The following is a 17,664-nucleotide window of genomic DNA, read 5'->3' as shown; positions in this document are numbered from 1 at the left end:
CTATCCAAACCTTACAATCAGATTCCAGCTTCCCTGGGTCCGAGTTTACTTGCCACTTCTTACCTTCCAACACTGCCAACCACTGGCTATTGTCTGCCACAACACTTAGGTTGCCCACAAACAATACTCATTAGATGGGCACCTGCCTCGGATAATTTGTGCATCGCCCTCATCTACAAACCACCCAAACCAAACCCTGTCTTCTTCATTCAGCCTAGCTAGACCATCAATAGCCTTATCTATCAAACGGGTCACCTTTTCCAGCTTGCCAATAAACATAGGACTCCCAACCAGACCCTCCCTTCTTTTCCTTTTGAAATCCTCCCAATCTCTTACTGAACTAACGTTGTACCCTACCATTTACCCCCATGGCAAGTATTTTTTCTAGCCAAGCATCATACCGTCATTATTTCTAGTCATGGGGTTCCAAAACAGTGGTTGATGGAGTTGTTCCTCCATCGTTTTTTGCTGTATTAAGACCAACCCCTCTCTTAAACTTGACCAGGTCCTCATTATGGTGCGGCCCACTCCTCCATGCTAGTAGGTTCTTTTAACTTTAGTCCTAGACTGAACAACCACCACTTCTTTGCCTTCCAAGGGCCCATTCCTCGGACACTAGAGTTCGATTTTGTCTCTAAGAAGCAATTTCCACAATTCTGGTCCAGGTTGGAGACTTCACACCAGGAGCTTACCGAGTAAAGCCTTACTTTGGTGAACCGAATCCACCATCCCTAGTCCACCTTGAGTTTTTGCCTTGATCAAACAATTCCAGGCCACTTTACCTGACGTCGTCTCATGGTCTCTACCCGACCAAAGGAACCCTCTCACCATTGCCTTAATATTTTTGATACAATCTTTATCTAACATCCAACATGCCAAGGACTGCCACATGGTGGCCAACAAAATGTGGTTTACCACAACCACTCTACCTGCAAGGGAAAGCTTTATTAATGCCCATAACCGAAGCTTTTTTCTGATTTTGTCTTTCACTTGCTCAAGCTGCTGATTTTTCTGAATCTCTACTCCCACCAAAAAACCCAAATATTTAACAACCCTTCCATTAGGGACCCATTGAAAATCAGCATTAGGTTGCCAAAGCGGCCATGAGTTTGGACTTACCCAAAACCCTCTACTTTTGTTCCAATTAATTTTCCCATCTGATGCTTTACAAAACAACTCAATCCGTTTTTCAGCTTGTTGTAAATTAGCATCATTACCTTGCAGATAGAGCATAGTGTCATCTACATACATGGAGTCCAACAAGTCCTTGCAAGCATGTGGGACAACCAATCCCTGAATTCCTGCATCCAGTCTATTTAAAAAGAAAGAGAATGCCTCTGAAATAAATAAATAAATAAAGATAGGGGGCCAACGGGCACCCCTGCCTGACAGACTTGCATAATGGAATTGATGGGCCCCGTTGCCCTAATACCAACACCCTACTCAAGCTTCCTTTGTAAAGGGCCAAAGCAGCTGATATCCATTTTGAGGGTAGTCCCAACCGCTCCATGACTTTGTCTAAAAAAGGCCACTGTACTCTGTCATATGCCTTCTCGAAGTCAAGCATGAGACAGCAATATGTTGATTGGTTTTCTTTGCCAGGGCAATCGCCTCCCAAAAGGTCAACACATTATCAATTATACATCTATTTTCCATGAATCCTGTTTGTCTAACATTAATTAGCGCATACAAGTGGGGTTTGACCCTCGCCAGAATATTAGCAAAAATCTTATATATTGTGTTGAGAAACGTAATCGGTCTCCATTGCCTCACATCCGTTATTATACCCTTTACCTTAGGAATTAGAAATATTAGTCCCTTTTTAAAATGCTCAGGAAGGTACCCATCATCCCATGCCTCATTTCGTCAAGCAAACAAGGCAACCTTAACTACTTCCCAAAAAATTTCAAAAAAATCTTTTGATAATCCATCGACGCCTGGACAAGACGTACGACATATACTTGCCAAAGCGTCTGACACCTCCTCTTCCAAGAGTGGCCCTGACAACTTAACTTGTGCAACCTCTGAAATTCTTGGTTGCATTCCCTCTAGTACAAATTCTGCCAATGAAGGTTGGTCTAGGAGACTATAACTATTTGAGAGTAGCCCACTATAGTGAGATGTGACTGCCTCCATGATCTCCGATACATCTTCTGACAGTGAACCATCCTCCTTAATCAGTTTAGGATTGAAGTTACCGTTTGTGCTCGGTTTTTTAAACTTAAAAAATTGTTGGTTCACCTTGTCCCCATTCTTGCTCCACCAAGCTGTTGAACTCCTGAATACCATCTTATTTCTTGACACAATCAACTGTTTTAGTGTTTCTTTAACAGCCTCCATACCTGATCTCGACCATTGACACTTGGGATTTTTCTGAAGCATTCTTTGGCCAGCTGTTATCGATCTTCTTAATCTCACCTCTCTTTCCTTAGACCTCACAATTCTGTTTTTAGTCTCTTCATGCAAATAATTTGAGGTTTCGATAATCTTTCCTCGAAGATTATCCAATGCACCACAACCAGCTAGATTATTTTCCGATATACTCCTTATCTTACTTCCCACCTCCACATCCTCAAAAAGTTTACTACTAATCCTCAAATTGCAGTCCCTTTTTTTCCGCCTCTGATTTACCAACGTAATCGTAACTGGCATGTGATCAGATTAAGTTGAGCCTGCGATGATTTCAACATTGCTGCCATATTTTTCTAGTTACGAGCTTATGTATATTCTGTCTATGCGAGACATACAATAGTCATTTATATTGCAGCCTGCTCTTGAGAAGTATAGCGAGCTCTGAGGCTTTTTTAGTACATACCAAGCATCTTTTACTCCCATTCTGCCCATCCACAAATCCCATGCAAGTAACTCTGACCCCTGCACCACCATATGCATGCCCCCCCACCTTGTCCTCTGTGTGCACAATCACGTTAAAACCCCCTGCGAGGATCCATGCATCTGCCATCGGCCAATTGCTTCCAAAAAAGGGCTCGCATCGCTGTCGAATTGGGCGCGTACACATTTATTATTCCAGTGATGCATTGTTGCCATCTGACAGTCACATAGATGGCGCGTCCCTCCACAATGGTGCCTTGGCCCACAACAATAATATCTGGATTATTCTTGATAGATGTACAAACACCCCTTTTCTACCATGCTCACCTTGCGTTGGGGACCAAAAAGTATGTCAATCCCCCGTAAGAGGATTGCCAATACTCAAGATTCTGTTCGCACTCAAATGGTGCTCTTGCAAGAGCAAAATGTCTAGGATCCCCCTAAAGCTAGGGGTTTTGAACTCTTGGCAAAGGTTCTTCCTCTCCAACATACATTTGCTACTACGTAGACCATACTTCACAATTGATCTCATGAAATTAATCACGTGGAACAATGACCATCATTTCTTCTGAGACTAGATAACCATAAAATGCCCTTCAAGATTGTAAGATTATATCACATCCAATTCATCCCCGATGTAGTGGCATTAGTCTCTTCTATTCTATTCAACATTTTGGTTTCCTAAATCATCAAAATATCCCGATGTAGTCAAAATTTCCATATGCTCTTTATAATTACAATACATAATAATAGCCATTTGTAGAATAAACATTACTATTACACGTGGATATTCTAGTAAATCTTCTGACCCTAGGAGTATTCAAGCAAATATTCCATAATTTTTGGGTATTCTTGAACTTCTCTTGTTTAAAAGCTCCAAGTTAGACTCTAGTAAACCAAATGTGCATTAACCTGTATAAAGCCTACAAGCATAGATTGACATATTCGCGTTCGTGGGAATTACCAAACGAATGAATGAAAAATATTTGTAAAAAAGAAAAAGAAAGAAAAGAGTTCATACTTTTTAATTTCTTAGATATATCATATAACAAAGAGACTTTCACATTAAAAAGGGGGTATTTAACTTCACATTAATAATGAGACTAATAAATAATAAATAAAACGTTCATTAATTCCCCACTTTTAACTTTCGATGAATGGGTAAATATCCCATTTTTTGTAAACCATTTGTCTCATGGGCCAAATTTGGCCTTAGAAGACATTAATATATCTTTCTTTCTTTTTTTCTCCCACAAAAATTGTTATTGTTATTGTTATCTAACACTAATAATATTTTTATAATATATATATATATAACTTAAATATATTTGTTTTATTTTTAAATAAAACAAAAAATATGTAAATAAATAAAAGGTTCCCATCAAATTTCATATTTTTATCTCACATTAAAAAGGGGATCTCACACTAATAATATTTTTATAATAGATATAAAACTTAAATGTATTTGTTTTATTTTTTAATAAAACAAAAATTAAATAAAAGGTTCCCATCAAATTTCATAATTCTATCTCACATTAAAAAGGGGACCTCACACTAGTAATATTCTTATAATAGATGAAATACTTAAAAGTATTTGTTTTATTTTTAATAAACAAATAAATAATAAATAATAAATAAAAGGTTCATTAATTCCCCACTTTTTTATTGTCTTGACATTAAAAAAGGGGACCTCACACTAATAATATTTTTATATAATAGATATAAAAATATTTGTTTTTTAAATAAATAATAATAATAATAATAACAAATGGTTTTGTAATATTCTTGAGGTCATTTTGTATTCTCGAATATTACTGATGTCGAAAACCACAAATATCACACATGGGTCAATCTATGCCTACAAATATTAAAGAAAGTAGTGGGTTGAGTTCGAAACACAATGACTACGTACTAGAGGCCTATTGCGCAAAATAAAAATGTACTGTGTAAGTGGGTGGTCGTGCACAATTGAACGACTAAAGAACTTCGTTGATGGATCATGAACTTCATTGTGCTTTGAGAGCGTTGTGAATGCACAAAGCACATGTTGCAATGTGAGAAAAATGATGTCTAATGTGATTTTGTATCCCAAATTGTCTACAACGAGAAATGTTGTGCATGAAAGGTTTATAATACATGTACACACCTCCAAGACGTCGGTGTTGTCATCCATATGGGCGTTCAACATTGACATGCCCTTGAATGATCATACATCATGTTGACAACCAACACACATCAATAAATTTTGGAGGATCAAGTTGTTGCCAACTAAGGATAACATGAAAATTTGAGTTTGCAAAATTAAGCATGTGGTGCAAGCATAATGTGTATTAGGTTGTGTTAAGACTGGACTATCACGACTCCAATTTGTAGGCCTTTCTAAAAAGAGGTTAAGAGCACCATTATCCTAGGGAACAATACAACATGAAATATATATGCCGGATGATGAACTCTCTGGAAGCTCTTAAATCCAAGCCAAATAGAGTGTAAAATCAAATTATCCACTAGATAAAAACGAAGAAAGTGTAAAATCAAGTATTGACTAGATAAAAGCCAAAGAAAATATAAATCAAAACCACCCAAAATTAATAAAGAGCAACATAATCGTAGGGAGAAATACAATAAAAGCCAAAGTATCGGCTAGGTATAAGCCAAAGAAAATGTAAAATCCAAACCACATGGAAATAATAAAAGGCACCATAAGCGTAGGGAACAATACAATATGAAGTATATATGTCATCTGATGGACCCTCTCAAAGATCTGAAGGGTAAGCCAAGGAGAGTGTAAAATCTAAAGTACATTGGCGTAATAAAGAGAGCCATAATTGTGCAAAATAATACAACAATGAAGTATGCATGCTTTCCCCTCATAATTGTGATTCGGTGAAAGCCAATTAAGTTGGTGTCATTCGGTGCATTATTATTCTTTAGTATAAGTTGAATTCTAATAAATGATTTGCCTCAACTATGAAATATGTTGAAATTCCTCTACCACAATCACATTTCTAAGGCAAATATACCATGCAAATATGTTTTTCTAATTTTATTGGAATCATCTCAAATTCAAAGTTTTCTTGCTAATTTAATATGTTATAAAAGTTAAGGAGAGTAAATTAAGCTTCATAGCTAGGTTTTCTTTCCATAGAAGGCTTTTAAATGTTCAAACACATCAAATTTATGATAACAAAAAGTACTTACCAAACATACTTTTATAGTCATTTGCATTGCACAACCTAGGTGAATATTGGAACCTAATAACACATTGTTGTAATTAGTGTTAGATAATCAAATCATAATTCAACACTAAAAGGCAAGAAATACACCATTTATTAGGGGTTTTTAACGTATTAATCAATATTCACCTACAAAACATGGCTGCAAAGTTACTGTCCAGAAAGAAACGCTCATTTGTTAAACATTGTTAGAAGCTTCACACAAAGTTGATGACTATTAATAACCTATTTGTGGTGCAAATGCTAGGGTTCCAAACATTCTTCACAATAATAGGTAAAAATGGGTAATTTGATGACATCATGAGGCTTCACTTGTTTTTCTATTCCAACAATCTCATTACATGTCATTCAATCCTTTTTGGATGTGTAAATACAATCAAACAATATACAAGGAAAATATTTGGATCGAGTCTTTGTTAGCAATTGCAATTCAAAGAGCCATTTAACTGCTTCTTGTGTTGTTTGTATTGATAAATACACACATCATCACAAGATTAGTTCACATTGATGCAAAATGTAAAGCACAAAAAGGTCTTATGTTGCAAAACAATCTACCCATGCTCTATTCAATAATTACAATTTACAACGGAACCATATTTTTCATTCAAGTAAGAGACTACATATGGTCTACTCAATTATAGAAAACTAAAGAAAGAAGCTGCATTCTTCATGTAAAGCATAAAATTACATGAGAAAAGAATCAGTACTGAAGTCTGAGAATTGAAAACCTCAGCCTTTCTTACAAAGAGAGCACACATAATTCCAAAATAAGATGCAATTGACTTAATCCTCTTTGATGCAATTAAGCGTAGATGAGGAGTGAATCATGTCCGTTACACTCAACATTTGAAGGCAATGAACCAAAAGGGCATCGAACATTTTAAGCTCTTTTCGTGCTTTTGAGCTTACGGGCTGCAGATGTATCTGCTTGTGAGGTCAGCACATGAACCGTTAATCCCACTGGAATTAGCAGGTATGGTATATAAATCATCAACATTGTGTACATGCTTTCTGCATTTGAATAAAAAATATCTGCCAATATCGGAATCTGCAACAAAATAACAAGTACCAAGATCTCTCTCTCTCTCCATAGTCTATATCCTAGTGCTATATTTCTCCATTTCTTCTCTTTCTTTAGTTTTTATCCATCTGTTGGTACTTATGTTTTTGTTCTTAGTTATTATCCTTCATCCAACAAGTTTGTGGAACTTTTTCTACTTTTGTGGCTTCAATTAAGACTGCTCCAAGGTTTGGGTGTGGGGATTTCCTCCTACCATAAAGAAATATTCTAACTACGTACATTCATTCTCATCAATCTTTCTATATAGGATTTTGAATTTGCCTATGTTTTCTTGTCCTATTTTTTAAATCATAAGTACTCTCCAGGATGAAAACTTGTCATGTTCGCTTGCATCCCCTCTTCTGCTTCACTAAATGCCCTATTTTTTAAATCATTAAGTACTCTCCATATCTCAGTAGTAAGTGACCACAATTGTTTGTCAACTGATGCATACGACAGCAGTAACAGAATTCAAATAAGAAGCCTAACCCCTTCGCTACCAGTGATCTGAGTGATGATGTGTCTGTCTTGGATTGATTTTGATGATTGAGACTATGAAAAAGTGATCAACCTTCTAGTCTAGGAAGAATGTCCAAAGTTCCTACGTGTTACCTAAAGAAGTAAGTTGTCATTGTCAACTTATGCATGACTGCAGTAACAGAATGCAAATAAGAAGCCTAACCCCTTCACTACCTGTGAACTGAGTGATGATGTGTCTGTCTTGGATTGATTCTCGATGATTGTCAATGTGAAGAAGTGATTAACCTTCTAGTCTAGCTGGCATGTTCAAATTTCCTGCGTTGTTTACTAAAGAAGTAGGTCATCAGTGTCACCAAGTATTGGGTTTGACAACAAGATCAGAACAGATCTGCCCATTGAGTTTAGCCACCGTAAACAGTGTGTATGCATACCTCATGAACATGTTCATCTCTCAAAACTCTCGAGCTAAACCTTAAACTTAAGTCCCTTAGTACCTACAATGTTAGATTGCATGTATTAACCAATGCATTCAATATGAGAATAAAATGGTTATACCATGGTTGTGGCAGTATGCACACCATAAATGAGCCCGGTTGTGTTGGCCCATCTTGTTCCTGGAAGATGGATAAACCAGCAAAGATTGCAGTTACAATATACTTGGAGGCAATAAATTGAAGATAAGTACAATAAATAAATAAATAAAAAGATAAAAAGCATGTGAGGAATAGATAGAAGCTTTTTATCCTAGTAGAAAAGATTGGCAGAAAAACCTTGTAGAGTTATGCGCCTACATTTCAGACAGAAAAGGTTCCTTTTAGTATACCTTAGTAAAAGAAAGAACAAAAAGCTAGAAATCACCACATGTAGAAAGCAACATTTAGAGAGAGAGAGAGAGAGGGCATGGAATACAAAAAACAATAAGTTGTTGAAATACATTGTAGAGATTGTGTTTGTTACACACCCTTATCATATAGTTCTGTATATAACATGATTTCTGGTTCATTTTGTTGTAGGTTTAATCATCAAATACAAGCTGTACACACGTGTTACAGATGATACTTTGCCTTGTAATTTGCGCCTTAGCGATGACATTTTTATGCACGATTTAAGCCCTCCCTTTCATGACTTCTAGCATGTGTATCATAAGATTTGAATGCAAAAAATATAACTACAAGAATTTACTTCGTAATGAAAGCTCAGGATAACGACTGGATAGGTGATTTTGACCAACCTGGCCAACTCAAGATTCCCCGCTGCATGTGTATCATAAGACTTGAATGCAAAAAATACAACTACAAGAATATACTTCGTAATGAAAGCTCAGGATAACGACTGCATAGGTGATTTTAACCAACCGGGCCAACTCAAGATTTCCCGCTGCCTCTCCTGATTCCACTATTCAATGGAAATCAATTTTTTATTTTCTAAAAATAATCGAAGATTTTCATTCTGTGCTTACATTACAGGCAATGGAGAAACATGTAATAGAATTTTTTTTGATAGCATCAGATAAAGAATGACGACGATCATTATCAGATCAACGTCAATGATGGTGTATGAACGGCCATGTAATTATTAGACGGAAGCATACAATAGGCAGAAAATCTTGAGCTTCACAATCTGTTTACAGATAGTAGAAAAGGAAAAGGTTTAGAAAAGTAAAAATCACTACTTTAGAAAGGAAAAAGAAAATATTTGTATTATGAGAATTCTGAGCAAGCAAAAACAAAAGTTAACGCTGGCGAAAGCGACAGCGATGGAAAATTCTTTTTCTTTTTGCCTACCGTAGAGAAAAGCGATGGCGTTAGCTACGCAGAGGGGGAGCTGGAAGAAGACCTCTGCGAATACAAGTCCAACGAAGAAAGGGGGGCGATCTCTGACGAGGTGATCTCCGGAGAATCGAACGTACGAGCGGAGGAGGTTGCGGAGAGGCGAAGGGAAGAAGAGTTGAGGAGAAGGGAAGAGAACCTGCGCGTCGACGAGGACAGTGATGAAGGCGTGAAGGATGAAGAAGACAGCGAAGAAGAGGTCGATGCCTCGACGTCGCCTGCTGCCGGACGGAGACGAAGACGACGCCATAGCCATGGCCATGTCCGAACGCAGGTTTCACAGTGGAGAGCTTCCTGACGCAGGTTTCACACTTGGGGGCTTCCCGATGCAGGTTTCACACTCACTGGTGTTTAGGGCGGACAAAAGTACGGCTTTTGCTTTCTTATGATGATGATGATGAATGAAGAGTGCGTCCCAGATTAATTATGGGTGTGGTGTTTGTGTCACGGTTCTTCTTTCTTCGTGTCGATAATTCGTCTCGTGGACCTTTCGGGTGACTGGCGGCCCATGCAACACATGCCGCTTTACCCACCCAAGCACCCAACTATCCTTGGGGACACGATCTCCGACCGGAAGCTCAGACACAATTCTTTTCTGTCTTGTCCCTTTTCTCATCCCATGCTAGTGCAATCGGTTTGGACAAAACGAACTGTGTATTTGAATTTTGAATCGAAGGCATCCTCTTCTTTGCCTGTTGGAGATTTTCTAGAGGTTTGATTGTGTGTTTGTGAATACAATTGCTATTGATGTAGATGTATTCCACCTATGTTTCTCCCAACGAAAGGTGATGATCTTGACTCGAAAACGTGGTGATCTTTTTAATGATGAACGTGCAACACATTCAAAACCATTGCTCTAGGCTCAAACACCAAACCATATCGTTGCCATGTATATTTGAATCCAATACCTTTAATAGATTAAGGCTCATTAGTGTGCAACATAGTGTTGTGTAGACAAATCTAAAATCTCTTATAGAAATGCAATACTTAAAGTGTTAATCATTGTATGTCTTGATATTTGAAGGTTTTACTCTAAAAAATCTCAAAAATCTGGGGCATTTCTACCTCCAATTTCAAATGATAATGGTGAGATCATTCTATGTTGATTGTTTTATGTCAAGGTAAACTTCGTGTATGTCGATATGCCTTGTTTATACGTAAAGGAAAATCTTTTACAACGTGTGTTAACCTGTAATGCCTACTTTTAACAATGCAAGTGAGAACTACATGAATTCCCATTTCGGTTAATGATGATTTTGGGTTGCTTCAAAACACATGGGACATCTTGATTGGTAATTGTAACGCTAAACCTAAAAGTGGCCACTAGATTCAATAATCTCAATACTACGAGATGTTTATGCCTATGTTCGACCATTGGGGCAATGCAAATTGTGAGCACTCGCAACCTCCATCGACATTTCCACATGCCAAGTGTGAACTCGACATTTGGTTATGACAAGCAAAGGGTTAACAAAGAGAGAGACATATACGATAGAAAGGGTGACATAGAAGAAACGCTCATGTACGTACGATCTCGTGAGCCGATATACCCACGACACGCATGGTTGGAACATATCCATCGACTCGAAAGTTACTGCTGCGAATTGCATATGGTACATGGTATGGATGGGCTATGGAGCAAAAGAGAGACCCATCGACTTGAAAGTTACTGCTGTTGATTGCAAATGGTGCATGGTTTGGATGGGCTATGTAGCAAAAGAGAGACAAACAAACGGAGGTGGTCCTCACATAACCTTCCTTGCCCATTATCGAGGTCCGGTGTGTTGCATGGGCATTCGGGATTGTGATGCGGGCAAAGGATCGGATAGCAGGCGGCAATGAATCGGGTGGGTGATTTTATGTCCGTGTGTCGGGATGTGAGATGGCCAGCCATCGCCTACTTGTGATGAGTTCAATCCGTCCATCCATCCATCCATAATTTCATCTCAAATGTGTGTGTGGATCGATTATAACATACATACTACATATGTACATAATATATATATATATATATATATTTGGATGAATCATGAGATGAGATGAGAGCCAGTGGAGGAGGAGGCCCTTTGAGTGTCACAAAAAACTATGTTGAGCTGTTCCTGGCGTACCCTCTCCGTCCCATGGAGGAGGGAAGAAGAGGTGCAGCACAGTCGTCCTTGGCCATGGCCATCGCCTTCGAACTCCCCCAAATCTGTTTCTACTGTTATCACAGCGGTTTCGTCACCGCCTTCTCCACGTGAGATTCCTCCCCCCCCCCCCCCCCCCCCCCCCATCCTCGCCTCGCGCTTCCATTCCTTCTCTTCGTTTTGTTTTGTCTTCTTCTTCAGCATTGGCTTCTTAGAGAGCCTAACCCTATTGTTTGTTTAGGAATATACTATTAAATAGTTATGTGTATTAATTCCTAGAAAACATAAAGGGGACACATTTGCATTTTATTGTTCTCGTCAATCTCAGAACATCCCAGAAATTCGCAAATTTCCTCTCTTAAACCCCCTAAATTTGTTCTTTTCTCTTTCTCTTTCTTGGCGTGCTTTCTCAAACAGCTCAAACAGCTTTCCCCTTTTTGTTGTTAGAAGCCTAAAATTTGAAAGCTATATGTAAATAGCTTTTTAGGATATCATATATAGATAGATTACTGCTAATTATTTTATGTTTGTTAAAGATTGTTTGCTACTACATTCCAAAGCAAGCGGTAATGCATAACATTATGCTTTATACATAATTTCTTGGTTTTATCAGAAGTCTTAATGCATTTTCATTCCTTTTTTTGCCAGGAGTCATTCAGGCTCGCATTTCAGTTGCCGCTAGCACAGGCCGACTGGACCTCAGCAATTGTGGTATCTTTCTTTGTGGTCAAGTTTTAGGTTTTGTTTTGTTTGAAAACATATTATTTTATCTAGGAACTGCTTATCAAATAAGAGAAGAGCTCATGAAACCAACAGAATATAGGAAACAAAATACCAGAATTTGCTGCTGTATGAAGATAAGCTCCATATGATATTAATGGTCTAATCATCCAATCAGATGAGTTCCAGTATGAGTTGACATAGAGGCCTTGGTTGGTCAGTTTGTTGGGTAAAATCATTTGAAAGAGTGTCTATATGTATATATTATCAAGGAACAAGTTATCTGAAAACACAAGTCTAGCTGACTCCTTGATACAAGCTACAAAAATAAAATGCCCAGTGCAAGACACAGTGGGCCATTCTATCCTGTATTGGGAAAGAGCACACAAAAGGTTGGCTTTATATGATATTAAGTTTTGAGTCATCTGAAAAGACAAGCTAGGAATACAAGTTGACATAGAGTTCCAATAATAATAAAAAAACAGTTATACCAAAACAATTTAGCCACAGTTGGCCACTCTATCATGTATTGGGTAAGTTCACACAAAAGGTTTGCTTTATATGATATTAAGTTTTGAGTTATCTGAAAAGACAAGCTATCAATGCAACTTGACATAGAGTTCCAACCAAAATCGAAAAAATGTTTGTACCTTTTGGGGTAAGAATATACAAAAAATGTGGCTGTATATGATATTATGGAATGAATTTTCTCAAAAGACAATTCCTCAGTAGAAGTTTGGTATGAGACTCCAACTCTCATGCTTCAACAATATTTTTATTGTTCTCTCTTTACTTAATAGGGTTGGACGAAGTGCCGGAACAAGTTTTTCTTCTCAAGGATCTGGTCGATCTTTCTCTTGCTGGCAACAATATTACTTACATTCAAGATGACATACAGAATTTAACTAGTGTAAGCTCATTCTATATGGTAAACATGCCACGTTGATGTTCATTATCATGTACATATCTTTTGCATTAGAAAGTAATGATCCATTGCATGATTTTCGTCATCCTGTATGTATTTCTCATAATTATCCTCCAAAAGCAAAGCTGAAATGCATAATAAGGTTCGAAGACACTATTTGGCTTGAATGAAAAAGGACACATAAGCGCAATGATTAATTTAATCATATTTGAAGACTACTATTATTGTGAAGGGTTTCGTGGAGTTTTCAGCTTCTGATTGATACTTTTAAGTTGCCTACTGCATTTGATGATAAACACATGCCATTTTTGATTATGGGCCAGTTATTATCGATGGAAAATGGTTTTCTATTACCTTCCATCTCTTCCAAATGGAATGATTCTAATTCTTTGGTTTGCCATCTAAAGTCAGGTTGTCTACACAAAGTCTGTTTCCATGTCTATTCAGCATAAGTTCTCTTTCTTTGTTCAGGGAGAACTTGGATCATCCCCTCCTCCACTGTCTCTAAGGGAGTGACCCTAAAGACTAGGCATGTGCCCCCCACTTTTTCCCGAGGAGGTTTTGGTCCTAGTTTTGTTACATCTTTATGACAATCCATTGCTGCAGGCACTGTTAAATGCAGCCATGAGTATCTTAGTAATTTGTTATTTTATTCACAGTTAGGGCACACAGTGATTCTGATTGATATAAGGCATGTTTTAATTGCCAAAATGAAAGACGAAGGTTTGACGGTTTCTGTAGGGGAGATAGAGTGATGGAATGCAGCGCTGTAGGAGCTGCATGTCCGTTTGACATCATTGTTGTGGCCCTAAAATATGGTGTTCTCCAAACAATCTCAAAACACTGGTTGGAACCAGAGGGATCAAGGCAAAACGATGATTGATTATCATTATAATTAATTGGGATTATACGAAGGGTTTATTACAAGCTCCTTAGAGCAAAGTTAATTAGAGAGTGGGAGAGAGAGTGAAGTCCAAAACTGAGAGTCAAGGAATGAATTAAAATGAGGGGTGGTTCTCTTTTTAAAGGCGAAATATGGAGGTTGGGGCTAGCTGTTGGGGACTGCCCGTTGGCACTGGGTTGAGTCTGGCACTTCATCGGTCCCGATCTCGATCTCCTCGGTCCCTTCTTGTGTTTCTTCCTTTGCCTCTAACTTGGACTCTGTCTCGGTCTCGGTCTCGGGTTCTTGTTTTGTGGGTCCCTCCTTGGTTGGGTCTTCATCGACCTCCATTTCAAATTCTTGTGTTGGCAACTCTTTCACCTTGAACTCTTGCTCACTCACTTCGGTTGGTTCCTCCTTTGTTTCCATCTTGATTGTGCCCCCTATCTCGGTCTCGAATGTGATCTCCACTTGTGGGAAACCCCTCTCTTACCTCGGTCTTCATGCTGGGCGCCTCCTTCACCCACTCATTCCATGATCCTGATCGCCTCCTCCCAAGTTGAGGGATCCCACTCTTCCACTTCCTCTCAAACCGAGGGCTGCAATCCTTCAAGAAAACCATCCAACCTGTCACAATCATGCACATTGGTTAGGTATGTCATTACCCGTTTATATTTTGCAATGTCAAGATCTAATTTCCCAATTTTTTGGGGCGGAATCCTCCAATTCCTCCCCAAAGACTCATCCCTTAGGGTGAATTCTCTCCACACTCGTCGCTCGAAGTCTTCCCAATCCTTGAAGGGTCTTCTCCGCCACTCCCGAAGGTACCACTCCTCGGCGTAGCCTTCAAGAAATTCACTCGCTTCCTCCACCCAATCTTGTGGCCACACTCAACACCACTCCAAGTGGCTCTCCACGTTGATGATCCACTTCTCGAGCACCGAAGACTCCCTTGTTCCCGCGTACTCCCATGGGACACTCTCTCGTAGCTTTCCTTGAGTGGTTTCTCCTTCTCGACCTGCTTGTTGGTCTTCTTAGGCTTTAGCTCCTTTACTTGTTGCAACAAAGCTTCAGCGCGTTGTGCTAACGCGATCTCCACTTTGTTCTCTTGCCTTTGTGGCTTCTCGATCGCTTCCTATTCCCGATTTGTCTACTTTCATCTCCTTCTCTTTCCATGAATACCTTCTCCTTCCTTTGCATCTTCCTCCTCAACTTGTGTCCTGTTCTAATACCAAGTGTTATGCCCTTATAATATGGGGGTCTCTAAACAATCGCGAACACGGTTGGGATTAGACAAGATCAAGCCAAATAGATGTTTGATTATCATTATAATTAATCGTGATTACAAGAGAGGTTTGTTACAAGCTCCTAAGAGCAAAAAGGATTAGAGAGAGAGAGTGAGAGTGTGTGCAAATCTCGGAATTAGGGAATCATTGCAAAATGAGGTGTAGTTCTCTTTTTTATAGGCCAAAGACGGCTGTTGGGACTAGCCGTTGGAACTGCCCATTGGGATTGGTTCCTTTCTTGGGCCAATTTATTTATTTCTTTCCAAATTTACGATTGCTTCACGACATAAAAACAAACTCAAATATTATATTGAGTGACGTTTGTGAGCCTTGAACCCATAACCTTGTATATCAAGTACATAGTACAAACCATTGGGATAAGCTATTTTGTGTAGTTATATTCTCATTATCATACTTATGGCTTATGTCTATTTTCATACATTGGAATAGATGAGCAGGATGGCTATCATGCATCACATGTAATGCATGTGCGCCAAATGGCGATCATGCATCACATGCATTTAATGCATGTCATGCACCCACGCATACATCGTATGCATGTGAACACCTATATAAAGAGAGGGAAGCGATGCATGTAGGCGTCGATGGATCAAATCAGAAAATCAAATAATTAATCAATCAAACAAGTTAGTTTATGTGCGAAGTGTCTTGTCTTTTCAAAATTGAAATCAAGGGTTCATGTTTATGGGTGGATCGGCTCCACCCCCCCCTAAGGGGGTTTGAATGTAAGGGGGGAGATAGAGAGAGATGCACAGAGAATGAGAAGAATGAGAGAAAAAGAAAGAAAGATAGATATATTTATGTCTTTTAAGAGGCCAAAATGGCCTATAAGACCAAATAAGAGAGAGAGGAAGAGTCGAGATAGACACAGTTGAGGGGTAACTCTAATATATTTCTCTTTTTTTTTTCATACCCCCTGGGTGGGGTTTAAATAGAATAAGATCTAATCATTACAAAAGTTGAATGGACGTAGGTACACCTACTTACCCCACCTAACACTCACACATTCACATTTCATATTACAACTTACACATTACATCTAACCCTCCCATGGGACAGTGCATTGCATGTCGATCTCATAAAGCCCATGCCAAAAACGTTGTCGAGATATTACGCAAGTGCGTGTGGAAACGAGGCGGGACCGCGGGGGTCTCGAACCAAAGAGCAAGCGAGGGAGGAGAAAGGGAGAGAACCGGCTACGCAGGACCGGGGATACACAGGGACACGGCCCTTCAGCACGGAGAACGCGAACAGACACCGACACAGACAGATGCGAATGACTAAAAATGTATATTAACAAAATGGCTAACACGACTACAACCCTCGATGGGGCACAGGTTGGCTACAACCGAACAGGCCGGCGAACAGATGCCGATGCTTGTTCGCTTCGACGCACAAGGGGTAGCAGGTCGGAGGTGCTGCCGGAAGCACTCGGGCGTTCCTCAAAACAGCGCGAGCCTCCCCGGAACCCTGCACAGAAAAACTATGGAGCTCGAGAAGGAAGGAAACAGAGAGAGAAGCGTCCAGAAACGGTCCGACAGCACTTCGTCCTCTCTGCCCCAGATCCCTGCAACAGCTCTTTCCTGCTCCTTATATAGGCCGACGAGCAGGCCGTCCTGTCAGCTTTATTCCCTGTCCCTTTTGAACAGGGATCCGCTCCGTTCTTCACGCATCCGCGTAGTTACGCCGCCGACTCGTACAGTTCCTTAGCTCGCGCGCGCGACCGAAAAGACTGTTCGCGCGGTCTTTGTCTCCACTTGTGTTAGGGCCCGTTCCTGCCGATTATCCTCCTAACTCGCTTCTATGTACTACTTGGAGCGTGCGCGCGCGAAGAACCGGTTCCCACGCCTTGGTGCGCCGATTCCGCCTAGGGACGGTTTTCTTCACGACAACGTGTTGACCGGAAACTCCATTGGTCTTCTCTCGACGGTCGGAAATCCCTCGACCGGATTACTGCTCTACAATCGATAACTTCAATCGGAGCTGGCTTGACACGAACCTTCTCGTTTGGTCAACATATCGCACGATTGGATCACACCAATCGGTTTGTCCATTGTGGTAAAGTTGTTGAGGGTTTAAAAAGATTGTGGGTGTATGTGTATACATACATATATATATATATATATATATATATATATATATATATATTTCTACATTAGTGTGAGTGGTGGTGACTTTTTTTTTGCACCATTGAGTTTTTGAAATTCTATTTTGTACCCCTCAATTATTTTTTGAAATTCTAGTGAGTACCCTTAAGTTTGGAGAATTCTAT

At 39.4% G+C, this 17,664-nt stretch overlaps 2 protein-coding genes across 3 annotated transcripts in view; one reads left to right on the top strand and one right to left on the bottom strand.

Annotated features, from left to right (window-relative positions):
* Positions 1-6,711: 6,711 nt before the first annotated feature.
* On the bottom strand, positions 6,712-10,017 carry LOC147850358 (uncharacterized). Its single transcript, XM_087336425.1, has 3 exons — positions 9,390-10,017; positions 8,161-8,219; positions 6,712-7,113 (listed from the first exon to the last, which is right to left on the bottom strand). The coding sequence occupies exons 1-3, from the start codon at positions 9,694-9,696 to the stop codon at positions 6,946-6,948; spliced, it is 534 nt and encodes a 177-aa protein (XP_087192551.1). The 5' UTR covers positions 9,697-10,017; the 3' UTR covers positions 6,712-6,945.
* A 1,471-nt stretch (positions 10,018-11,488) lies between these two features.
* The window catches only part of LOC147850357 (uncharacterized), a 29,118-nt gene continuing 22,942 nt past the window's right edge, over positions 11,489-17,664 (top strand). For both annotated transcript variants that reach the window (XM_087336689.1, XM_087336688.1), the window contains exons 1-3: positions 11,489-11,670; positions 12,209-12,271; positions 13,081-13,190. In XM_087336689.1, coding sequence (XP_087192815.1) covers positions 11,520-11,670; positions 12,209-12,271; positions 13,081-13,190 — 324 coding nt within the window. In that variant the 5' untranslated portion in view covers positions 11,489-11,519. The remainder of the gene's footprint in view (positions 11,671-12,208; positions 12,272-13,080; positions 13,191-17,664) is intronic.

This window comes from Azolla caroliniana, unplaced genomic scaffold, assembly GCF_043228905.1.
Source record: "Azolla caroliniana isolate FFs.n. ecotype wild unplaced genomic scaffold, voAzoCaro1.0.p SCAF_21, whole genome shotgun sequence".
NCBI lineage: Eukaryota > Viridiplantae > Streptophyta > Polypodiopsida > Salviniales > Salviniaceae > Azolla > Azolla caroliniana.
This window is presented reverse-complemented; position numbering and strand designations above follow the sequence as displayed.

Excerpts from the sequence above, each read along its gene's own strand:
- LOC147850358 (XM_087336425.1), bottom strand. The coding sequence starts at position 9,696 with ATGGCCATGGCTATGGCGTCGTCTTCGTCTCCGTCCGGCAGCAGGCGA. Across the intron at positions 8,220-9,389 it reads CGCCATCGCTTTTCTCTACG|GAACAAGATGGGCCAACACA; the intron begins GTAGGCAAAAAG and ends TCCATCTTCCAG. Across the intron at positions 7,114-8,160 it reads TGCATACTGCCACAACCATG|ATTCCGATATTGGCAGATAT; the intron begins GTATAACCATTT and ends ATTTTGTTGCAG.